Source organism: Bubalus bubalis, chromosome 7 (genome assembly GCF_019923935.1).
Source record: "Bubalus bubalis isolate 160015118507 breed Murrah chromosome 7, NDDB_SH_1, whole genome shotgun sequence".
NCBI lineage: Eukaryota > Metazoa > Chordata > Mammalia > Artiodactyla > Bovidae > Bubalus > Bubalus bubalis.
In genome coordinates this window covers 15,824,946-15,851,252 of record NC_059163.1, presented here as the reverse complement: position 1 = coordinate 15,851,252, position 26,307 = coordinate 15,824,946, and the positions used below count along the sequence as shown (strand labels likewise).

The following is a 26,307-nucleotide window of genomic DNA, read 5'->3' as shown; positions in this document are numbered from 1 at the left end:
GGAGGAGAAGAATTCAATCTGGGGCCCAAGACGAGACTTGATCACTCAGAGCTTTTGTGTAATAAAGTTTTGTTAAAGTATAAAGGAGATAGAGAAAGCTTCTGACATAGACATCAGAAAGGGGTAGAAAGAGTACCCGCTTGCTAGTGTTAGCAATGGAGTTATATACTCTCCAGTGAATCAAAAGAATGTCTGGAGGTTGTAAAGATCTCACCAGACCAACTCCCATAATTTACATTTTAAGATAACAGGATTAGCCAGAAGGTTTAATCCAGAGACTATCCTCAGGCAGGATACATTATTGTTGTATAGACCTACTCCCATAATTTACATTTTAAGATAACAGGATTAGCCAGAAGGTTTAATCCAGAGACTATCCTCAGGCAGGATACATAATCCTAAGGAATGTAGAGGGTAAAAAAAAAAGTTTGTCCTTTTTTCCTCCTTGAGAATTCCAGACCCCTCTCTCCTTGGGGACCCCTAGACTTCTTATCAACCTGCCTAGGAAATGACTCTCTCATTCCCCCCTTTTCTTTTAGGAGAATTATGTTGCCAAGGGAAAAGGCATCATTTTCATTCCATAACTACTTCCTGCTGTTTAGGGATATGGTCCCTATATTGTTGAGGCAACATATTCTCCTAATGCTCATATTGAGGGTCTCTGATCCAGGGGCCCCAAGTAATAGTTGGAGGAGGCTGGTGGCACCGTAGGAGCTTGGACAACCATTTGTAACTTAAAAACTAGAAACAAATCCAATTACACAGTTACAAATGCAGGGAACAAACAGCAAAAATAGAACAATCAGAATTATTGTAATTAAGATAGTTTAAAAGTCATGTTATGTCCATAGTTACATCAGTCCTTCTTAGGATTGTTAGATGTCATCAGTTTAAGAAGAAGCATCACGTATGATTGTTGTCGAAGGTATTCACAGACTTGGAGAAAGTCTTTTCCTTGAAGTGGAGATGTCCACCATGGGAAGCCTTCCACTGACGAAGAAGGGAGTGCTCCACAGACCCAGCAGTTAGATTGATTGTGAAATGCTGAGTAGGAGTGAACCCAGGACAGGAAGGCATTGTCTTGAGGATCAAACAGCAGACTGGATTTTTAGAGTCAGCAGAAGTAGGCTCACATAGATTATCAGGCCCATCTCTGGGCTCATCTAGACAGTCCCATTATGGAAGTGGATCAGGAAGAAAGTGGGCCAGGGGCTTCAGTAAGTACGGAGTAAGTTGCCCCAGTATCTAAAAGGAAATTGACAGATTGGCCCCTCACAGTTATTGATAGCTGGGGTTCCTCAGGTGTAATTAGGACAGGAGCTTGTGTGGGGACCTTCAAGTCCTGATGGTCTTGAGAGTCCAAACCCTGAAACCTATGCCTCTGGGGGCAGTCTCTCTTCCAGTGTGGTCTTTTGCAGACCGAACATGGAGCTGGGGGTGGCTTAGGTGCCTGAGGGTAATTCTGCTTCAGATGCCCCCCCTTTCCACAGTAATAGCAAGCCCATCCCTTTTCACCTGGGTCCCTCTGGGCATTTTTCTCAGGCTGTTTAAGAACAGCCATTTCGAGGGCTTCTGCCTTTTCCTTTGTCTTTTTCTGCCTTTCTTTTCCTCATATTCCCTACCATAATAGACTGTCTGAGCCAGTTGTAACAGATTATCTAAAGACTGATTTGGCCCATACGCCCATTTCAGTAGCTTACGGCAGATATCTGGAGCTGACTGAGTGAGAAATCTATCTTTTAAGATCACTTTTCCCTCTTCACTTTCGGGATCAATCTCAGTGAATCTTCGAAGGGCTTCTCTCAGTCTATCTAGGAACTTACCAGGAGCGTCCTTCTCCTCCTGTTCTATGTTTGCCAATTTGCCATAGTTTAAAGGCTTAGCACATTCCTGCCTGAGTCCTTCAAGAATACACCTAACAAAATGACTCTGATCCCATCTTCCTTTAGCTGTGTTGTAGTCCCAGTCTGGTTCTGTAGTTGGGACAACCTAATTCCCAGTGGGGAGGGCGGTTATCTCGTCCTCCCTCTTCCCTACTGATTCATTATCAAATCATTCATCTCCATAAGCAACCGCTTTTCCCAAAAGTTTTTGAATAGGGAGTCAGCATTTGTCCCAAGATATACATCACATCCTTCCAAGTAAGGTCAAAAAGCAGAGTAACACCTTTAAAAGCTCTAATATATTTTTCTGGGTCCTCTAAATAGTCTCCCATATCCTCCTTGATTCTTTGTATTTCATGATAAGAAAAAGGCTTATTAACTCTCATAGACTGATTATTTCTCCCAGTGGGTGCTTCATGAAGAGGCAACAGCTTGTGTGGCTGTTCCTCAGTCTCTCTGGCTGCTCTGCGCATATGATCCCAGAGATAGATTGGAGAAACCTGCTTTTCTTTATCTCTTTGTCTCCTGTCTTCCATCTCATCTAGCAAAGTAGGAGGACTGGAGGGAGCTGGAGGAGTCACCCTTAGGGTGACTAAGGTGTGACAAATCTGTACCCTTAGGACATAAGTCTGGCATATTTCGCAGACAGAAAAAGGGCAACACATAGGCTACTTCTACCCATTTCCCTTGTTTTCTACAGAACCGGTCTAATTGTAAAACAGTATTATACTTAAGAGACCCTCCAACCGGCCACCCTTCGCCATCCTCCATTGGATACTGTGGCCACGCAGTATCATGTAGGAAGACCAGGTGTGTCTTCTTTAAGCCCTGGGAATCAAATCTATCCCAGTTTTTCAGGATACAGTTCAAAGGAGTGAGGCTGGAATTGTTAGCTCCCATCTATAAGAGAGGAAAAAAGGGACCAGCGCCATCTTTCTACCGGAGACGTCCCTCCCTGCTTTAAATGGGGGTGTAGACAGACTTTACACCAAAGCTTTCCTTCCCTAGTTGGACTTAGTCTGTCCCTTACTGACACAGGCGACCTACTCATCCCTCCCAGTTCTACCACTGAGACAGGGTGGAGTTGCACCGGGGGTAGACCTGAAGGCATCCCTAACTGCCGTCCAGCTCCTCACCATTAAAACCTTGCTTGCTTCTGAGGCCACCCGGGGTGCAATCAGAGTAACCTTCCAGAATGCCTCCCAGGCTAAACCGCTGGGAGAAACATTCATCACCTGAGTGCCTATGCACAACCCTGAGTATATTCTGACCACAATAAGACTGATACGAACATAAAACTGAAATGTTTCTTCCAAGCATCACCACACCAATATAAGAGCCTCCTCTGGCCCACTAAGAGCCAGTGTTACCAAAGGAAAAAAGCCCATTGTAGTTTCAATCTGAGTAACCTAGTTCCAATCTGACTAACCTTTAACCTCAGAGATGCTCTTGTAGCTAGAGCTCCATCTAACTTCCGAACTTTTGATTTCTAGTGAGGCTAGGTGCTTCCTGGCTACCAATCCAAATTTGGGACCTAAGTCATAGTACACAGTACCAGCATAAATCACAAGTCTCTCTTTTTTTTTTTTTTTTCACAAGTCTCTTGGAAGTCTGTGATCCAACAGATTAGATTCGTACTTCTAATTTCCAAGGAGTTATGAAATGGTCAAAGAGACCGAAAAGTTTGACCGAGAAAGGAGAGTTCAGTCCATATGTTTTGCCCATTTCTGGTCGGTCACCGAAGGAGATGTTGGGTGCCTCTTGGCATTGGCAGGTCGGTATAAACCCCTGACAGGTTTCTGCCATAAGCCGTATGAGGTCACCATGGAACCGCAGAGCAGGGCTCCTCACTTGCTTCATGCAGGATGTTTCATTCATTCACGCAAACAGACACCATAGAGTTAGTAAAGTACATCAGAAAATGTGTTCACTAGGAGAACAAAAACTAGAGCTCCAAGCATCCTTACCTTGTCCTGAAGGATCCTGGACAAGCCCCCAAGATGAAAGGCTGTTGCTGAATCACGCAAAGACGCTGGGATTCTTGTCCTCCAGAGGAGAAGAATTCAATCCGGGTCCAGAGATGAGGCTTGATCGCTCAGAGCTTTTGCATAATAAAGATTTATTAAAGTATAAAGGAGATAGAGAAAGCTTCTGACATAGATATCAGAAGCGGGTGGAAAGAGTACCACTTGCTAGTGTTAGTGATGGAGTTATATACTCTCCAATGAATTTAAAGAATGTCTGGAGGTTGTAAAGACCTCACCAGACCTACTCCCATAATTTAGCCTTGGAATACAGAATGAAGCAGGGCAAAGGCTAATAGAGTTTTGCCAAGAGAATGCACTGGTCATAGCAAACACCCTCTTCCAATAACACAAGAGAAGACTCTACACATGGACATCATCAGATGGTCAACACCAAAATCTAATTGATTATATTCTTTGCAACCAAAGATGGAGAAGCTCTATACAGTCAGCAAAAACAAGACCGGGAGCTGACTGTGGCTCAGATCACGAACTCCTTATTACCAAATTCAGACTTCAATTGAAGAAAGTGGAGACAGCCACTAGACCATTCAGGTATGACCTAAATCAAATCCCTTATGATTATACAGGAGAAGGCAATGGCACCCCACTCCAGTACTCTTACCTGGAAAATCCGATGGACAAAGGAGCCTGGTAGGCTGCAGTCCATGGGGTCGCACAGAGTCGGACATGACTGAAGTGACTTTACTTTCACTTTTCACTTTTCATGCATTGGAGAAGGAAATGGCAACTCATTCCAGTGTTCTTGCCTGGAGAATCCCAGGGACAGGGGACCCTGGTGGGCTGCCGCCTATGGGGTCGCAGAGAGTCGGACATGACTGAAGCGACTTAGCAGCAGTAGCAGCAGAATGATTATACAGTGGAAGTGAGAAATAGATTTAAGGGACTAGATCTGATAGATAGAATGCCTGATGAACTATGGACAGAGGTTCGTGACATTGTACAGAAGACAGGGATCAAGACCATCCCCATGGAAAAGAAATGCAAAAAAGCAAAATGGCTGGCAGGGGTGGCCTTACAAACAGCTGTGAAAAGAAGAGAAGCAAAAAGCAAAGGAAAAAAGGAAAGATATAAGCATCTAAATGCAGAGTTCCAAAGAATAGCAAGAAGAGATAAGAAAGCCTTCCTCAGCGATCAGTGCAAAGAAATAGAGGAAAACAACAGAATGGGGAAGACTAGACATCTCTTCAAGAAAATTAGAGATACCAAAGGAACAGTTCATGCAAAGATGGGCTCGAAAAGGACAGAAATGGTATGGACCTAACAGAAGCAATAGATATTAAGAAGAGGTGGCAAGAATACACAGAAGAACTGTACAAAAAAGATCTTCACAACCAAGATAATCACAATGGTGTGATCACTCACCTAGAGCCAGACATCCTGAAATGTGAAGTCAAGTGGGCCTTAGAAAGCATCACTATGAACAAAGCTAGTGGAGGTGATAGAATTCCAGTTGAGCTATTCCAAATCCTGAAAGATGATGCTGTGAAAGTGCTGCACTCAATATGCCAGCAAATTTGGAAAACTCAGCAGTGGCCACAGGACTGGAAAAGGTCAGTTTTCATTCCAATCCCAAAGAAAGGCAATGCCAAAGAATGCTCAAACTACAGCACAATTACACTCATCTCACATGCTAGTAAAGTAATGCTCAAAATTCTCCAAGCCAGGGTTCAGCAATACGTGAACCATGAACTTCCAGATGTTCAAGCTGGTTTTAGAAAAGGCAGAGGAACCAGAGATCAAATTGCCAACATCTGCTGGATCATCGAAAAGCAAGAGAGCTCCAGAAAAACATCTACTTCTGCTTTATTGACTATGCCAAAGCCTTTGACTGTGTGGATCACAATAAACTGTGGAAAATTCTGAAAGAGATGGGAATACCAGACCACCTGACCTGCCTCTTGAGAAATCTGTATGCAGATCAGGAAGCAACAGTTAGAACTGGACATGGTCGCTAAGAGTCGGACAGGACTGAGCGACTTCACTTTCACTTTTCACTTTCATGCATTGGAGAAGGAAATAGCAACCCACTCCAGTATTCTTGTCTGGAGAATCCCAGGGATGGGAGAGCCTTGTGGGCTGCCGCCACTGGGGTTGCACAGAGTCGGACACAACTGAAGCGACTTAGCAGCATATAGACCTACTCCCATAATTTACATTTTACGATAACAGGATTAGTCGGAAGGTTTAATCTAGAGACTGTCTTAGGCAGGATACATAATCCTAAGGAATGTAGAGGGGGGAAAAAAAGTTTGTCCTTTCTTCCTCCTTGAGAATTCCAGATCCCTCTCTCCTTGGGGACCCCTAGACTTCTTATCAACCTGCCTAGGAAATGACTCTCTCAGAAGGACTGATGCTGAAGCTTCAATACTTTGGCCACCTGATGTGAAGAACCAACTCATTGGAAAGGACCCTGATGCTGGGAAAGATTGAGGGCAGGAGGAAAAGGGGGCAGCAGAAGATGAGACAGTTAGATAGCATTACCAACTCAATGGACATGAACTTGAGCAAACTCCAGAAGATAGTGAAGGACAGGGAAGCCTGGCGTGGTGCAGTCCATGGGGTCACAAAGGGTCAGACATGACTTAGCGACCGAACAACAACAATAGGACTTAGAAAGTAGCTCACACAGTGGAAAGCCCAACACAAGTAACCCTTCATCATTGGGCACACATTCAGCTCTTGGTGGCGGTGGTGGTGTGACTAAGTTGTGTCCGACTCTTGGGAGCACATGGACTAGCCTGCCATGTTCCTCTGTCTGTGGGATTCTCCAGGCAAAAACACTGGAGTGGCTTGCCATTTCCTTCTCCAGGGGATATTCCCAACCCAGGAATCAAACCCGGGCCTTCTGCATTGCAGGCAGATTCGTTACTTAGTGAGCTACGAGGGAAGCCCACATTCAGCTCTTAAATAGGCTAATTACTTACATAGATAGCTTTAGTGCTGTGATTTTTTGATTAACGTGCACAGTTCTTTTGGTTGTCTCTTAGATATCCAGAAGAGAAGAATGTGGTTAAGAGTGGGTTAACGTTGACCAGCAGTGACTCTCAAATGACAAGTCTCGAATACTGAGGCAAAACTAGTGGCAAAAGAAACAGGCTTACTTGAAAATGCTTCACTACATAATAAAATGAAAGAACCTGAATCATTTAAGATTAGGATAGAGAAATCTGGAGGTGATTTAGCATAACTTTAAATATGTAAATAAATTCCACTTTCCAGCTCTTTGTTTAAGGCTACATGTGTGCCCATTTGTGTGGTTAACATTTGTTTTGACTTTCTGGCATGTAATGTATGGGACTTCCTAGGTGGCGTGGTGGTAAAGAATCTGCCTGCTTATGCAGGAGATGCAAGAGATGTGGATTCAATCCCTGGGTAGGGAAGATCCCTTGGAGTAGGAAATGGCAACCCACTCCACTGTTCTTGTCTGGGAACTTCCATGGACAGAAGAACCTGGCAGGCTGTAGTCCATGGGGTCGCAAAGAGTCAAGACACGACTGAGCAGGCACGCACACATGTAATGTACACAGCTCACACTGCATCTTTATTTTGTGGAATTGTTTTATCTCAGACACATCTCCTACAGTCTCTTCGGAACCTCAGTACTTGAATGTTTTTCCTCTTAAAATCCAGACCTGAGGCATTTCCCTCCTAGTAATCTGAAAATCTTATCAGCTCAACAAGATTTCTGGGAGTGAGCTGGGTTTAGTGCAGGAAGAGAAAATGAATTTACTGACCAGAAGCCCCAAATTCCATGCTTTTCATCTCACTGTGTTGTCTCAAACTTGTGACATGGTTTAGCATGTCAAATGATTAGGACACAAAACTAAAACTTTCTTAGTGTCTGTATGTTGGTAGATTAAGACATGGCTACACATTATGTTCTGTTTATTCAGAAGGTCTCCAATTTCACATAGCTGAAGCAACTAAATTTCCATGTATTTCTAATATTAGTCGTGCCGTGTAGTGCTTATTTTCTTTGTAATTATCACCATGTTGTTGAAAGGGAGAAAGGGTAGAGTTTCTGTTTAAATTAACATAAAACTCTAGAAATTAGAACTTTTGTTATTTGTGATTGCAAACATTTTTGTTGGAATTAAAATCTTCCAGGAGGGCTCCCAAACAATATTCTGTCCTTGAATACTAATGTCTGTACTATGAATTTCTCATGTAGAACAGAGTTTTATAATCCAATGAGATTTTTGACTTTATGTAACCACTGTTTGAGGCTTCTCATATGGCTCAGTGGTAAAGAATCTGCCTGCCAAGCAGGAGATGAGGTTTCAATCCCTGGATTGGAGAGATCCCCTGGAGGAAGAAATAGCAACCCACTCCAGTGTTCTTGCCTGGAGAATCCAACTGACAAAGGAACCTGCCAAGCTACTGACCATGGGGTCGCAAAGAGTCGGACACAACTGGGAGACTAAAGAACAGCAGCAACCACTATTTATAGAAATAACTTTATCCTTGCATCTACTATCCTTTTCATTTTAATTTAAAAAATAAAATCTTTAGAGCAAACCACCTTTTATTTGTATAAATTATTTTCATTTATTCAAATCACTTAATTTTGCATTTTTTCCCCTAATCATCTTTCTTTTTATAGGTTGCATGCCATGAAGTGCTTCACAATTAACCATTAAATTTTAAAAGTTACATTCCATTTAATAATTACTTTATAGTTACAAATCCATTGCTCTTTTCTTGGAGCCAAGATGAGATTTAGATTAGATTTGAAAATCTTGACAGCCAACAGTTGATCAGGTCACTAAATCGAAGACTATCCATGAAACAACTTCATAGATACTTAAAAGATTGACTTTTATCTTTGACAAAGGAGACAAGAATATACAATAGATTAAAGACAATCTCTTTAACAAGTGGTGCTGGGAAAACTGGTCAACCACTTGTAAAAGAATAAAACTAGAACACTTTCTAACATCATACACAAAAATAAACTCAAAATGGATTAAGGATCTAAACGTAAGACCAGAAACTATAAAACTCCTAGAGGAGAACATAGGCAAAACACTCTCCGACATACATCACAGCAGGATCCTCTATGACCCACCTCCCAGAATATTGGAATTAAAAGCAAAAATAAACAAATGGGACCTAATTAAACTTACAAGCTTCTGCACAACAAAGGAAACTATAAGCAAGGTGAAAAGACAGCCTTCAGAATGGGAGAAAATAATAGCAAATGAAGCAACTGACAAACAACTAATCTCAAAAATATACAAGCAACTCCTACAGCTCAATTCCAGAAGAATAAATGACCCAATCAAAAAATGGGCCAAAGAACTAAATAGACATTTCTCCAAAGAAGACATACAGATGGCTAACAAACACATGAAAAGATGCTCAACATCACTCATTATCAGAGAAATGCAAATCAAAACCACTATGAGGTACCATTTCACACCAGTCAGAATGGCTGCTATCCAAAAGTCTACAAGCAATAAATGCTGGAGAGGGTGTGGAGAAAAGGGAACCCTCTTACATTGACTTTTTTTCCATTTTCCTCAACTTCTAAGTTTAGTAGTACTATTTAACTTTTATGAAAAAATTCTATGGAAGATAAGTCCCATGAAGTAAGTTTAGGAGATGTACAGGAGATGTAGTTTAGGAGATGTAGTCAAGTAAGTTTAGGAAATAGTACACGATGCATTTATCTTTTGACAACTCACAGTTTATATTAGTAAGTATTATGAGAATTCTTGAAATAAAAATCTTAGTTTAATGTTGTTTAATCTAGTGTTTCTAGATATATTTGATGAAAAGGCCCATCCCCTTTGCACTGGTATCATTGCACTGGTATTTCTTGGAAGCGCTGATGCAATGTGGGGAGATAGAAGGATTTTCTACTGAGAAAGACGGGGAGAAGGACATGGAGGGCCAATGTGCATTCTCTACCTAATCCTGGAAGTTAGTAAAATAGTAAACTAATGATTTACTTTGTTTTTTTTTGTTGTTTTTTTTTTTTTTAGGTTAATGGAGAAGAAATCATTGAAATTTTGTACCCTGAAGGAAAATGTTCTACTTATCAGATGAAGGAATCAGCAAATCTGATTCTGTACAAAGGTAGTTTTCCAAATCAGCCATCCAATTACTCTAAGTGCCCTAATAATTCAAGTTTTAAAGAAATATTGGTAGCCTTTCTTATTTGCCTTACATGTTCCTATATTTTACAAGGAAAGATTGTTGTTCAAAGAAATAAAAGAATAGCATAAAATTAATACTATTAGCTATACTACTGTACAAATTTCCAGTATTCATACTCACCTCTTAAGATTAAAACAATTTTTAATTGCTTGAAGAGAGAGCAGTTTTATTTGATAATGTTTCTTGTATTCTTTGAAGCAGCAACTCACAAGCTATCTAATAACTGAGAAATTTTTTCTTACAGATGTTTGGGCTGCCCTGTTATTATATATTATATATCCATAATCTTTATAACATCTTTAGTCGACCTTCTTTAGTTTCTTTTATAAATTAATAATTTAGGACTAGTTTAGGGAAATAAAACATTAAATTATTAATATTTCATGAAAAGGTATATCACACACATTGATTTTGGTTTATTCAGTTGCATTTGTGTGGCCTTTTGTCTTAAGAGTCAGAACAGTTCTAGAAGTAAAAAATGCTTTCTCTGTCATTGCTGCTTTTTCAGAGTAAATGCTTAAAATTTGAAGTACCTGGCATGTTATATGTGCCACATGGTCTCTTTCTCCTATCAATATTTTTTAAAGTAAAACCCCATGTCGATTACTGTTTTTCAAGAATCTGATAGACAAGAAGATGAGAACTATGATGATCCTCAAGAAGCTGAAGTTATCCAGTCTTTGCTGGATGTTGTGGATGAGGAAGCTCAGAATCTTTTAAACCAAAATAATGCAGCAGGAGATGCCTGTGTTCCAGGTAGATGAACCAGAATGAGTAAGTTAGTACCCTAAAGGATACTGGAAGGCCTCTACAGAGCATTTTAATTCCTCTTGGCCCATTTCTCTTGCCCAGGTGCATTGAAAGCCAATGAGAAGTTATCTGAAGAGAGAGCACAAGATACATACTGTGATGGTTCACCTTTACCTGAAGGTTTTACAGAGGTGAGGATAATGCCTAGGTAGACACTGTGATGCTGAATCTTGTTAGAATTCTCTGATACGGTCTTACCTCTCCCAGCCTACCAGTTTGCCTTCTAAATATTATAGATAATATCCTGATGGCTGGTTAGTAACCTCAGTTACTCAGAGTTAGAACTGATATCTTTTACTCATTTTGCAGAAAGAACTTATCTTTAAATCATTTAACCTCTTTTGGTGAAGGTTTCCATTCAGGAAAAAAGTGCCCAAAAATCTTGATTTTTTTTTTTTTTTTTTTTTTTTTTTTTGGTATCTTTATTATTGTTGCACCAAATAAAAGTTGGTAATTCCAATATCCCATTCCAGTTAATACCTAACCTAGGTAGGAAATTTTATTTTTATCCTTGAATGCTTGTTTTCTTCTGTCTTTCTTGAATTCTTGGTCTTAATTATCATGAAAACATATTTTTTCAGTTATTCCATGGCTTTTGCTGTGATAGGCCCACAATTTCAATTGAGACATCTTTTAATAGATTTGGGCAGCTGGCTCATTCATAATAATGAATCCAAGCTAATAAAAAAAAAGCTATCCAAGAATTAGTGTTCAACATATATAAATTTGTTAAAATTTTTAAGAAAATAAAACTCAAAAGTTGGAATCATCTTAGATTCATTTTCTTGTTGCATTGGAGAGTCATCCTATGCCAAATAGTTACGTTTAGAATGAATAAACAACAGGGTCCTAATGTGTGGCACAGAGAATTATTTTCAATATCCTGTAACCATACTGGAAAAGAATACTAAAAAAAAGAATGTTTCCAACAAAAAGTCATCCCATTCCAGAGAAAGTATTACTATTCAAATTTCCTTAAGCCAAAAGAAGAAAAAGACAGAGAAAGAAACAATTTTCAAAATGTAATGATAAACTTATTTAAGACTAAGGCTTCATATTTTCTGGGATATTGAGCTGACTAAGAAAAGAGCATGAAATAGTGGATAAATAATATGTTGTTGTTCAGTCTCTCAGTTGTGTCTGACTCTTTGCAACCCCATGGACTGCAGCATGCCAGGCTCTCCTGTCCTTCACCATCTCCCAGAGCTTGCTCAAATTCATGTCCATTGAGTGGATGATGCCATCCAACCATCTTGTCCTATATTAACCCCTTCTCTTCCTGCCCTCAATCTTTCCCAGCATCAAGGACTTTTCCAATGAGTCAGCTTTTCGCATCAGGTGGCCAGAGTATTGGAGCTGCAGCATCAGTCCTTCCAATGAATATTCAGGGTTGATTTCCTTTAGGATTGGCTGGTTTGATCTCCTTGCAGTCCAAGGAACTGTCAATAGTCTTCTCCAGCACCACAATTTGAAAGCATGAATTCTTCAGTGCTCAGCCTTCTTTATGGTCCAACTCTCACATCCATACATGACTACTGGAAAAACCATAGCTTTGACCATAGGAACCTTTGTCGGCAAAGTGATGTCTCTGCTTTTTAATACGCTGTCTAGCTTTGTGATAGCTTTTCTTCCAAGGTGCAAGCGTCTTTTAATTTCATGGCTGCAGTCACCATCTGCAGTGATTGTGGAGCCAAAAAAATAAAGTCTTTCACAGTTGCAGTTGTTTCTCCATCTGTTTGCCATGAAGTGATGGAACTGGATGCCATGATCTTCGTTTTTTGAATGTTAAGTTTTAAGCCAGCTTTTTCATTCTCCTCTTTCACCTTCATCAAGAGGCTCTTTAGTTCCTCTTCTCTTTCTGCCATAAGGGTGGTGTTGTCTGCATATCTGAGGTTATTGATATTTCTCCCAGCAGTCTTGATTCCAGCTTGTGCTTCACCCATCCTGGCGTTTCACATGATGTACTCTGCATATAAGTTAAATAAGCAGTTAAAATTTATGAATTGTTTATTTCTTGAATTTTCCATTTAACATTTTCTAACTGAGGTTGCCTGTGGGTAACTGAGACCTCTTAAAGTGGAACTGTGGATGGGAGACAGGGAGAGACTGTTGTAGTCAAGGGTTGTTTTTGTTCAGTCACTAACTGGTGTTCAACTGTTTGTGACCCCATAGAGCGCAATATGCCAGACTCCCCTGTCCTTCACTATTTCCCTGACTCATTGACAATATACTGCCTTGATGTACTCCTTTCCCAGTTTGGAATCAGTTCATTGTTCCATGTCCAGTTCTAACTTGTTTCTTGACCTGCATACTGATTTCTCAGAAGGCAGGTCAGGTGGTCTGGTATTCCCATCTCTTGAAGAATTTTCCACAGTTTGTTGTGATCCACACAGTCAAAGGCTTTGGCATAGTCAAAATAATACATAAGCCTGCTCAAACTAGGCATCACTGTATCTATATGAGTCTGATCTTGCTCATTGTTTGAGGATAATTTCCCCTCACAGGTCTTCTTCAACTTCCTAATGAGCATCTTCAAAATTGTGCAAACCAAGCTGCTTTGGATTCTTACTATGTATGCACCCACACACAGTCTTATATACACTTGATTATTTTCATTAAAAACTTACAAATAATTAATGTGTATAAATAAAAGGAAGCATTTATCTGTTTGGTATGTATTTCCTAATCTTAAAAAAATGACTACACAAATATTGGATAGCTCACAATATATCATGCTGTAGTGTTTTTTACGTAAGATGCTGTTCTTTTGTACTATTAATAATTATAGCAATAAGCTCTTTGTAAAAGGCTTTTTGAATATTTTAAATCATACTGACTTTAATCATATTTTATTAATAATACGATTTAAAATATGCCTTGCAACGTATGTTCTGAAATCTCTTAACTAAGGCCATAATGACACATCTCTCTAGACAGCATATTAAAAAGCCAGAGACATTACTTTACTGACAAAGCTCCATATAGTCAAAGTTATGGTTTTTCCAGTAGTCATGTATGGATGTGAGAGTTGGACCATAAAGAAGGCTGAAGACTGAAGATGTTTTCAAATTGTGGCACTAGAGAAGATTCTTAAGAGTCCCTTCGACTGCAAGGAGATCAAACCAGTCAATTCCAAAAGACATCAACCCTGAATATTCATTGGAAGGACTGATGCTAAAACTGAAGCTCCAATACTTTGGCCACCTGTTGCAAAGAGATGACTCATTGGAAAAGACCCTGATGCTGGGAAACATTGAGGGCAGGAGGAGAAGGGGGAAACAGATGATGAGATGGTTGGATGGCATTACTGAATCAATAGCCTTGAGTTTGAGCAAACTCTGGGAAATAGTGAAGGACAGGGGAGCCTGGCATATTGCGCTCTATGGGGTCACAAAGAGTCGAACAGCAGTTAGTGACTAAACAAAAACAACCCTTGACTTCAATAGTCTCTCCCTGTCTCCCATCCACAGTTCCACTTTAAGAGGTCTCAGTTACCCACAGGCAACCTCAGTTAGAAAATGGTAAATGGAAAATTCAAGAAATAAACAATGCATAAATTTTAAACTGCATGCCATTTTAAGTAGTGAGATGAAACATTTTGCACAGTCATGCTCCATCCCACCCATAACACAAATCATCACTTTGCCCGTAAGTCAATTAGTAGCCATCTTGGTTATCGGAGCAACCATTGCAGCATTGAAGTGTGTAATGTAACTTATTTGTGTTTCTATAACTTATTGCACTTAATAATGGCCCTGAAGTGCCAGAGTAGTGATGCTGGCAGTTTGAATTCACCAAAGAGAAGCCATAAGTGCTTCCTTTAAGTGGAAAGATGAACGTTCTCTACTTCATAAAGGAAGAAAAAAATCATATGCCGAGATTAGATCTGTAGTACAAACAAATCCGTGAAATTGTGAAGAATGAAAAAGAAATTTGTGCTACAACTTCTGTTGTTGCACTTCAGACTGCAAATGTTATGGCCACCATGCATGAAAGTGCTTAGTTAAGATGGAAAAGGCATTCAGTTTGTGAGTGGAAGACATGAACAGGAGACAGTGTTGAGTGCTGTCCACGGTTTCCATCATTCACTGGGGGCTGTGAAACAAATCCTGCTCAGATAAGGGAGGGGATTACTGTGACTCTTAGTAAAGTACTTCAGGCCAGTGTCTGTGTCTTATTTAGGAATGAAGGAATGAATGCCAGTCATAGGCGTTATTGTAAATTATCATCTAATGTTTCAAAACTCTTCATTTCAGCCGTTGCAGAACTTGTTGGATTATTTGGGGGATAACAGGGTTAGAAGGACGTCAGGGTTTCTGTCCGTTTTTGCTTGTGCGTCTAGCGGTCAGTTTGGGAGAAGTACACATGCAAGTGGCTCAGGAGTAAAAAATCTGCTGCCAATGAGGCGCAGGTTCAATGCCTGGGTCAGGAGGATTCCCTGGAGGAGGAAATGCCAACCTACTGTAGTATTCTTGCCAAGATAATCCCATGGACAGAGGAGCCTGGAGGGCTACAGTCCACGGGGTCACTCAGTCAGACACGACTGAGCAGGCACGCACACACACACAAACCATACATAGATGAACTTTGCAAAATGAGTGAGAAATCGGTTAATACAAGTATCAATATAGTGTATGTCAGACTGGGCTTTATCTAGTTATTTTAATGTTGATAATAACACTTTACTCTTATAAAAGGCTTTATACTTTGCAAAATGATTATACACATGGTAGATTCCTAGATCAGGATTATAGTGGGGAATAAGAAATCCAAATGACTACTTGGAAATACAAGTTTTAGACCAGACTAAAATTTTCAACTCTTAAAAACAGGTAAGATCTAAGAAGCTTTGGTTTTTTTTAGTTGTCAGTGGATTAAAAACAACCTACTCTTTTTTTTCCTCCATAAAAGTTTGTGTTTCCCTCAGATCAATTGAAAATGATAACAGAGTAACTTAATTATAGATACTTTTTAACTCTACAATGTCTATAACAAGGCAAATAAACATGCAATTACAAGTTGTGATAAAGTCTATGAAGTTTAAAAAAGAGAGTGCTTGAAAAGAGAATAACCAAGGAGAACTGTGTTTAGCCTGGGTGGTAGGAAACGTCCTCAGAAGATAAAGACACTTACATTAGTAAGGAAAAAGTGAAAAAAGATGAGTGATTTTGAAGAGCTCAAGAAAGGCCCATCAGTTTAAAGTCTAGTTAGGGAAGGCGAGAGTAAAACCAGATGGAATGTAGAGGCAGACAGAAGCCAGATAATGCAGAGTCTTGAAGTGAAAGCAATTTCCGGTTATGATAATTTGTTCTGATGAAGATTGAGATGTGAGATTAACCATGTAAAAATTCCACTTGGCATCTTTTTCTGAGTGTAGCAAAATACTTCTTCAAGACTTGGGTCTCTGGGACTCAGCTACACTATGAACTAATTAATTTGTATTCCCTAGAGAGACACCCTTTACTTTAAAAGGGCGAATGTGGTATTACTTATGTGTGCAATCTGAAGTATGATACAAGTGAACTTACTTATAAAATAGAAACAGACTCACTGATAAAACAAACTTATGGTTACCAAAGGAGAAAAGGGTTGGGAGTTGGGATTACTGAGTTTAAGATGGACAGATACTGACTTTTATATATAGAATATATAAAACAAAGACCTACTATATAGCACAAGGAACTATATTCAGTATCATGGAATAAACTGTAATGGAAAATAATATATAAAAGTGGTTTTATATGTGTTTATAGATACATATACATTTATATGTATATAACTGAATCACTTTGTTGTACACCAAAAACTAACACAACATTGTAAATCAACTGTACTTCAATTTTTTAAATATTTTTTAATAAATAAGTGGGCAAGATAATTTAACACGTTGGAAATTTTAGATTTTAAACTGTTGTTCAGTTGCTAAGTCATGTCTGACTCTGCCACTGCATAGACTGCAGCATGCCGGGTTCCTCTGTCCTCCACTGTCTCCCAGAGTTTGCTCAAACTCCTGTCCATTTAGTTAGTGATGCTGTCCAACGATCTCATCCTCTGTCGTCCCCTTCTCCTCCTGCCTTCAATCTTTGCCAGCATCAGTATTTTCCAGTGAGTCGGCTCTTCACATCAGGCAGCCAAAGTATTGGAGCTTCAACTTCAGCATCAGTCCTTCTAATGAATATTTGGGGTTGATTTCCTTTAAGATTGACTAGTTTGATCTCCTTGCAGTCCAAAGGACTCTGAAGAATCTTCTCCAGAACCACAATTTGAAAGCATCAGTACTTCGGCACTTAGCTTTCTTTATTTTCCAACTCTTAATCCGTACATGACTGCTGGAAAAAACATAGCTTTGACTATATAGACCTTTGTCGGCAAAGTGATGTTTCTGCTTTTTAATACGCTGCCTAGGTCTGTCAAGGTCTGTCATAGCGTCCCTCCCATGGAGCAAGCATCTTTTAATTTCATGGCTCAGTCACCATCTACAGTGATTTGGAGCCCAAGAAAATAAAGTCTATCACTGTTTCCACTCTTTCCTGTTCTATTTGCCATGAAGTGAACTCTTACTTTTTTGAATGTTGAGTTTCAAGTCAGCTTTCACTCCTCTTTCACCCTCATCAAGAGGCTCTCTGGTTCCTCTTTTTACTTTCTGCCATTAGTTCAGTTTCAGTTCAGTTCAGTCACTCAGTCGTGTCCGACTCTTTGTGACCCCATGAATTGCAGCACACCAGGCCTCCCTGTCCATCACCAACTCCCGGAGTTCACTCAAACTCATGTCCATCGAGTCGGTGATGCCATCCAGCCATCTCATCCTCTGTCATCCCCTTGTCCTCCTGCCCCCAATCTCTCCCAGCATCAGGGTCTTTTCCAATGAGTCAACTCTTCGCATGAGGTGGCCAAAGTATTGGAGTTTCAGGTATCATCTGCATATCTGAAGTTGTTGGTATTTCTCCAGGCAGTCTTGATTCTAATTGTAATCCATCCATCTTGGCATTTCTCATAATGTGCTCTGTGTATAAGTTAAATAAGCAGGGTAGCAGTATACAGCCTTGACATACTGCTTTCCCAATTTGGAACCAGTCCATTGTTCCATGTCCAGTTCTAACTGTTGCTTCTTGACCCACATACAGGTTTCTCAGGAGACAGATAAAGTGATCTGGTATTCCCATCTCTTCAAGAATATTCCACAGTTTGTTTTGATCCACACAGTTAAAGGCTTTCATGTAGTCAATGAAGCAGAAGTAGGTGTTTTTCTGGAATTCTCTTGCTTTCGCTGTGATCCAAAATGCTGGCAATTTGATCTCTGGCTCTCTGCCTTTTCTAAATCCAGCTTGTACATCTGGAAGAGCTCAGTTCACATACTGCTGAAGCCTCACTTGAAGGATTTTAAGCATAACCTTACTAGCATGTGAAATGAGTACAATAGTACAGTAGTTCGAATGTTCTTTGGCTTTGCCCTTCTTTGGGATTAGAATGAAAACTGATCTTTTCTAGTCCTGTGGCCACTGCTGAGTTTTCCGGGTTTGCTGAGTATTGAGTATAGCATGTAAATACCATCATCTTTTAGAATTTTAAATAGCTCAGCTGAAATTCCATCACCTGCACTAGCTTTATTCATAGTAATGCTTCCTAAAGCCCACTTGACTTCACACTCCAGGATGTCTGGCTGTAGGTGAGTCACCACACCATCGTGATTATCTGGGTCATTAAGATCTTTTTTGGATAGTTCTTCTGTGTATTCTTACCATCTCTTCTTAATCTCTTCTGCTTCTGTTGGGTCCTTACTGTTTCTGTTCTTTATCGTGCCCATCCTTGCATGAAATGTTCCCTTGATGTCTCCAGTTTTCTTGAGAGATCTCTAGTTTTTCCCATTTGATTGTTTTCCTCCATTTCTTTGTATTATTCATTTAAGAACACCTTCTTATCTCACTTTGCTATCCTCTAGAACTCTACATTCAGTTGGTTATATCTTTCCTTTTCTCCCTTGCCTTTCACTTCTCTTCTTTTCTAAGCTATTTGTAAAGCCTCCTTAGACAACCACTTCACCTTCTTGCATTTCTCTTTCTTTAGGATAGTTTTGGTCACTATTTAAAAACATGTCACAAGTGCACATGTAAACAGTCATTACTTTAGGTTTTCCTTTTTCTTTTTCCTTACCTCTGTACATTCATATCCCCTATATAAGAAATGGAAAAACAAAATGAATGTGAAGATGGGTAAATGGAGCCAGCAATAATTATCATGTCATCTTTGTAACATGAGGATAAATGATAACAGTAAACATTGGCAATAATTCATAGGAAAAAACTGAACATTATATAAGATAGTTTTTTTTTTATAATAGGCTGTTTTGATATTGATTTCTCTTTATCGTAGTCTACCAAAATGAATGGCTGTGAAGAACATTGTGAAGAAAAAGGTAAAAGTGAAAGGTAAGAAAATAATTTTCAAGTGTCTATAACAATTTGATTCTTTTTTTAGAAGCACTCTGAAGATTTCCATTTAGATGTTGATTTTTAAGTTAGTTTATCTTCTCCTATAAAATGAGACCTGTTGAGTAAATTATGAAACTACAGTTGAAAATTTTAAATGTTTTAAAAATGTTGTTACAAGGCGGTTCTAGTGACATGTGACAATGTGTTTATTATAACATTGCTCAAAAAAAAGCCATATATTCTCTTCACCATCAGAAAGAATTCAAGAAGGGTCTACAAGAAGATACAGTGATAATAGTATCTTCTCCTGGTATGTTTATAGGCAACTTATTTTTCTACTTCTCTTTTTCTATACCTCACAAATTTCATTCTTTAATAAAACCATAGCAGGTAAGAAAATAAAATAAGTAAAATAAAACCATAGCAGGTAAGAAACATTTTGAACCCCCACAAATGTTTTTCCTGTTGAAAACAGTTTCTAATGTAAGATTTTTTATTTTGTAACACTAAATGATGTATCAGGAAAAGTTATATATATTGTTGGCCAGCAAAGCAATTGTATGTGAATTTTGCTTCGTATTTAAATGATAACCAAGCAGTCGAAGGGAGTTATATACAAATTGACAGTGAATTTTTCACTAAGTAAAGTTAATACATGCTAAGTCACTTCAGTGGTGTCTGACTCTTTGTGACCCTATTAATGTAGAAGTGCATGGTTTTATACTTAAAAGATTAGCAGATATCTGGGCCAACTACCAATATCTGTAAGACATAGGCTTCTCCCTGTTTGGCAGGCAAGGGGGAAGAAGAGTAAATTAGTATATAATTTCTTCAAGTGGCAACTGAAAACATTATTAACACATAGATTTTTTTAACATGTTCCCAATTCTTGGAAGCACTTTTGAAATTTTAACATCTCTGAAATCATGAAGAGTTATAAAATTACAGTCATTGATATTATTTCTTTCTTAATGTAAACTAAGTAACAGTGTGTCTTATAATGATAGATGTCATGTGTTCAAAGAACTGTAGTACTGATACATTCCCTTCAACCTAGCAATTTTATTTCTAAGAATTGGTCCCCACTCTTGCCCAGAAAATCCCATAGATGGAGGAGCCTGGTGGGCTGCAGTCCATGGGGTCGCTAGAGTCGGACGCGACTGAGCGACTTCACTTTCACTTTCATGCATTGGAGAAGGAAATGGCAACCCATTCCAGTGTTCTTCCCTGGAGAATCCCAGGGAAGGGGGAGCCTGGTGGGCTGCCGTCTATGGGGTCGCACAGGGTCAGACACGACTGAAGCGACTTAGCAGCAGCAGCAGCATACAATGAAATACTAAGCAGCTATTCAAAAGAATGAGAAAGAAGGGACAATCCTGGTGGGAGGAGCTGCAAAACATATCCTTCCAGACAACATGAACTTACTGGAAGACCAGAGAGACCTCATGGATGCAGAGCTTGCAAATTATATGTTAATTGTGATGTACAATTAGTCAGAGCAGAGGAAAGCGTCCACTATAAAAGCAGCATAGTTGCTATCCTGTTATGATGTTTCAGGAGCATTAGTACATGTCCTCCTTAATGGTGTATACAGTGCCATCAGACAAATGTACTCTGCTTTGTTCCCCTGAGCATCAGAAAGTGAAAAAGTGTACTCTGGCCTTTGTGTTATCCTTTGTCATCTCATCTTATCACTAAACACTGTTCTCTTCTACGTAGCTTCTCTTTTCTAGCCACCTATTTTACCAAGGAGATGGCTTCTGCTGTGTATGCCTAGAATAATGAGAACTTGTGCTGAATTTATTGCATTAAGTGAATACCCAAATACAGGACTGTAGCCCTAGTTGGCTATAGTCCATGGGGTCACAAAGAGTCAGACGTGACTGAGCACATGCGTGCATACACACACACACACACACACACAGTATCTTTATACTGAGGACTTCCCTGGTGGCTCAGTGGTAAAGAATCCGCCTTACAAGAAGGAGATGGAAGTTTGATCCTTCAGTTGGGAAGATCCCCTGGAGGAGGAAATGGCAACCTACTCCAGTATTCTTGCCTGGGAAATCCCATGGGCAGAGGAGCCTGGCGGGCTACAGTCCATGGGGGTTGCAAAAGAGTTGGACAGGACTTAGCAACTAAACAGCAGCAAATACAGGAGTGTCCTCTTAGCCTCCTTTTGTAGCAAAAGATGGTCCATCAGTTGGGACTTCTGTAACTAAAGAATCATTTTATTTACATAATTGCAATCACTGGTCCACAACGAAGGGTGGAAACAAACCATCACCTCTCTGTCTCCAAGAGGACTCCTTTAACCAAAGACTTGGGGTTTATTTAAGCACACAATGTAAACTGTATTAAGCAATCTGGCTCTCAGTCTTCGTTACCATCTTTTGAGAAACCTCTGTGCCATGAGAGTGAAGTGAAGGAAGAAGCAAATGGGCAGGCTGAAGCACAAAAGAAGAAAGATGAGGCAGAGGTCCAAGTAAACTTGTACACCCACGGAAGCCACAGAAGCAGAAACAAGGGAAGCCAGAGGCCAGGGATGCTGGTACAAACTGCTGGACTGCCTGCCTTCTATCTAGAACTTGTCTCAATGGATCTGGAACACCTGTGGCCATTCTGATTGCCTTGACCACCTTTGAAAGACCCACCTTGCTCATATCAAAATGGTCCCTTTTGGTCCTTTACCCTGGACCTCTGATTTTATGGACTAATTCTCTTCTCAGTTGTGGCTGAATGTAATGTGTGTACAATAAATCATCTCTTTTGCCATCTTAGCTGAAGGAAAAAAAATTCTGTACCTCAGTTTAATTATATCTACCTATAAATTTTAGGAATTATGGATTTGAGGATTTTTTTTAATCATATAATCTGTTTTTAAATAGATTATTTTTATTATTAAAATTACTAAATTCAATAATAATTGTGGAAATGTGTGGTTCAAGGACATAGTATTTACATTTATTTTGGTGAGAGAACTGAAGAAAATATTATAAATGTGTTTTGTTGTCATAGCTTAATTCAAAAGTCAGAAGAAAAGAAGACTGAGGATGATGAAATAACATGGGGAAGTGATGAATTGCCAATAGAAACAACAGACCACGAAGATTCCAATAAAGGCAAGAAATTTATTAGCAACTTTTAATCAAAAACAATAAATAAATAAGCGTTTGAGAATTACAGTTTTCAGAATATATAGATATGTTATTTCACCGTAGGTCTACGTTATTAGGTTCTGTACATAAAGTTAAATCACATACGCAGACATCAACGTTCATTTCTATGACCAGATTTTTTGCACAGTTGTTAGAATAAAATTGTCAGTGGCTTGGAATAAAACATGTAAATAGATGTATAGACACACAGAAACACAAAATCAAAATTTTGCCGTCTTGGAATAAGTCAAGGAGCACATTTTATTTATAGCAAAGTAGGAAGAACGGGTTGAAGACAGGAAAGTGTTTAAGAGCAAAAATCAATTGGTCTGTCCCGTTACTGCCTCTTTGTTTTAATCTGAGCTAACAGAGCAATAACGTTCCATCTAGTGCTAAAGTTCTCTTTTCTCATGTAAGGAAATGCTATACTAATATAATGAAACAGCATGGTTTTGTAATTTGAAGTCATTGTTGAAAGAAACGAAACAAGTTGAATTAATACTTTTTTGATTTAGGTAGATTGTTGGTATCAAAGGAAATGCTCAAATCCTATAGCCCAGGTTCATCCCTCCAGCCTCTGAGCTCCTGTTGCCTTCACACTCAGTCCTGTAAAAGTTTGCAGCTATTTCGTATGATTGTATTTTGTATTCACAACTAGCCTTCACTCCAGACAGACGTTAAGCTTCTTGAGTATCCCCCTGCAGTGCCTGGAATTGCTGTCACTTGCATAGTAGCTGCATCATCAAAATCCTCCTATCAACTGATTGATGTAATTAAAGCTACACTTGTGCAGACTATAGCAAGAAGTCTCTCCTACATTTTTTCCCGGATAACAGTTGTCTTCTGTTATCAGCAGTTTCCATAGCCAGTGCAGATACTAAATTGACACATACTACTTCCTTAGACACTGATATCACTTATTTGATAAACTTCTAAAGACCCTAAGGATTTCATTTGCATGGAGAAAACTATAAAATGCCAGAGATAGTGGCACCCAGTACCACGGGTGGGTAGAGAGAGGAGAAATCAGTGTTTCTAGGGCAGTGTTCCCTGGTAAGGAATTTCTGGAGCATCCCTTCTTCATTTTTCCTCCATGTGCTTGGAAGCCAATTTAAATGCAAAGTAAAAACAGGACTAAATACATTTTTATCAAGTGAAAAGTGCCATTTGAGTCCAGAGAAACAGAAGCAATTTAAACTCCTTTAGAAACTTTTAAGTAATTGAGAGTCAAGAGCCCTTAAGAACACTGAACATTCAGCAAGGAGTTCCCTTAAAAGTTGGGTACAAAGATCTTGCTATGGCTAGGATTTCCCTTTGTTGACTGTAGATACCTGCCTACCTGTTAATTCTATTGCCTTATTAATTTCAATACTCTCAACTTTTGTAAAAACCAGATGAGGTGAGGATAAGCTCAAATTAGTTCTCTTATTGGCTAAATCAGTTGTGGGGGAATTTTTTTTTTAATTAACTGGTGTCTTCTTTTTAGAGCATCCCTTTCTGACAAATGAGGAACTCACCACACTCCCCATCGTCAAAGTGCTTCCCTCCGGGAAATACACTGGTGCCAAGCTGAAGTCAGTCATTCGGATGTTGCGGGGTTTACTCGATCAAGGAATCCCATCTAAGGAGCTGGAGGTAAGGAGCTTCTGACAGTGGTTCTTTCTCAGATGAAGTTTTATGCAAGGTTAAGAGAAATTTTGAAAAATTTGAAAATGTCTACTTTACAACCTCCAACTATAAAAGCACCATCTTGTCATTTCTAGCATGCTCAGTCACTCAGTCGTGTCTGACTCTTTGCAACCCCATGAACTGTAACCCTGCCAGGCTCCTCTGTCCATGGGATTTTCCAGGCAAGAATACTGGAGTGGGCTGCCATTCATTTCTAGCAGTAAATTAATTTTTCTGATTAGAGTCCTAATAGAATAATTTCAAGGAATCTCTTTAGACATTTTGGAGCTTGATAAATCTCCTTGAAGAATATCCTCTTATGTTAAGATGAAGAGTTTTTTTAAAAAGCCAAGTATCAATTCTAACCATCCACTAAACTTCATAGTTAATATATTATAGATGTGATGCATCATTTGCAACAGTTTATTGATTTAGTATTGGGATTTTAGGCTGATTTGTATTAACAGGACATAACTATTTCTAAACAAAGTTCGCCCTAATCAATAGTCAGTTTTGCTGCCTGCACATTTAAAGCATTTGCAATCATTACAATGAATTACTGCTTATCTCAACAAATTTAATTTTATTTCTATTTTTGCTTAACAGAATCTTCAAGAATTAAAACCTTTGGATCAATGTCTAATTGGACAGACGAAGGAAAACAGAAGGAAGAACCGATACAAAAATATACTGCCCTGTAAGTTCCAATTTGGTTTCAAATCAAATGTATGTTTACTATAATTTAAACCAGTTTAAAACTTATGTGCTAGTTTATCACTCGCGTAAGTGTGCACACACACAGAGACATACATCCAGAGATTTACATCAGTAACAAATTTGTATATATAGTGTGAACTCTTTTAAAAGTTTCTGTGTATTCTGAAAATTGATTAGGGGAATCTTAAATGTATCTTCAGACATTCATGAATATTTAAGGTCTTTCTAAAAATATTAAATGGCTTCTGGATAAGCAATTTCTTAGTTCATGTGTCATAGATCTACATATTCTGCATTTTAAGCACAGAGAAATGTCTGTGGTCATAACAGCTGTGGATGTGCACGTGGCCACTGTGGGACTCCCAAGTTGCATTGTCCTTTGAATTGTTTCAGATGCCACATGGGAAAGCTGGTGATCCTTTTTACCCATCCCATTTCATGAATCAACATGTGACTTTTTAAAAATATATATATATATATGTGTATATAACTAAAATACTAACATCTAGCAACTTCTTATAATAATCACTAGTCACGTTTACATATATTGACATATTGAATTATATCACATGACACATTGACCTTATCTTTGCCAGGAAGTCATAACATCAAAGATAAATTACAGAACCAATAATGACAAACATGCAATAAAAATAACACAATTGAATTTTTTCAATCAGGGTAGAAGATACAAAATTCATTTAGAAAAACCTCCTTTAAGAGTTGAATTTCATATAAACCAAATGCATTTCAAGAAAAATTTTTTTTAAAAAGAATTGAATCTTAGACAAGATTTTTTCAATGGAATAAATAAAATAAAAATGGAATAGAGAGCCTGGTTTGCCATAAAGTACATGATGATTATTTCAGGCAAATAAAAAAATGGCTGGACTAGTATCTCAAAGCAGAATGGGATAAATCATAAATCAAGAATTACTGAGTGGATTTGCTTCTGTGGAACAAGAAACAGAAGTCAAGTGATAGAAGGGCAATTGACAGAGGATTTTGAAATCTATTACTAAATGTTATAATTTGGCAATCACAGAAATAACCAGTTAAATTTGTGAATATTTAAAGTAGAAATTACTTGCAATGTATAAGTACATACAAATTAATTCTCTTGGATAAGATGACTTATATAGTGCTTACTTCGGCAGCACATATACTAAAACTGGAACGATGCAGAGATTAGCATGGCCCCTGCGCAAGGATGACATGCAAATTCGTGAAGCGTTCCATGGTTTTTTAATGGAATATTACTCAGCCATAAAAAGGAACACATTTGAGTCAGTTCTAATGAGGTGGATGAACCTAGAACCTATTATAGAGTGAAGTGAGTCAGAAAGAGAAAGATAAATACCGTATTCTAACACATCTATACGGAATCTAGAAAAATGGTACTGAAGCATTTATTTACAGGGCAGCAATGGAG

The 26,307-nt window shown here is 38.8% G+C and overlaps 1 protein-coding gene and 1 non-coding gene across 9 annotated transcripts in view; both read left to right on the top strand.

Annotated features, from left to right (window-relative positions):
* Positions 1-26,307, top strand: part of PTPN13 (protein tyrosine phosphatase non-receptor type 13) — a 224,768-nt gene that overhangs the window by 191,535 nt on the left and 6,926 nt on the right. For all 8 annotated transcript variants that reach the window (XM_006055370.4, XM_025289753.3, XM_006055369.4 and 5 more), the window contains 7 exons: positions 9,919-10,012; positions 10,712-10,849; positions 10,946-11,034; positions 19,274-19,329; positions 22,351-22,454; positions 23,977-24,125; positions 24,765-24,855. In XM_006055370.4, coding sequence (XP_006055432.2) covers positions 9,919-10,012; positions 10,712-10,849; positions 10,946-11,034; positions 19,274-19,329; positions 22,351-22,454; positions 23,977-24,125; positions 24,765-24,855 — 721 coding nt within the window. The remainder of the gene's footprint in view (positions 1-9,918; positions 10,013-10,711; positions 10,850-10,945; positions 11,035-19,273; positions 19,330-22,350; positions 22,455-23,976; positions 24,126-24,764; positions 24,856-26,307) is intronic.
* LOC112586329 lies at positions 26,017-26,120 on the top strand. Its single transcript, XR_003110789.1, has one exon. It is a non-coding gene; the product is annotated as a U6 spliceosomal RNA (small nuclear RNA).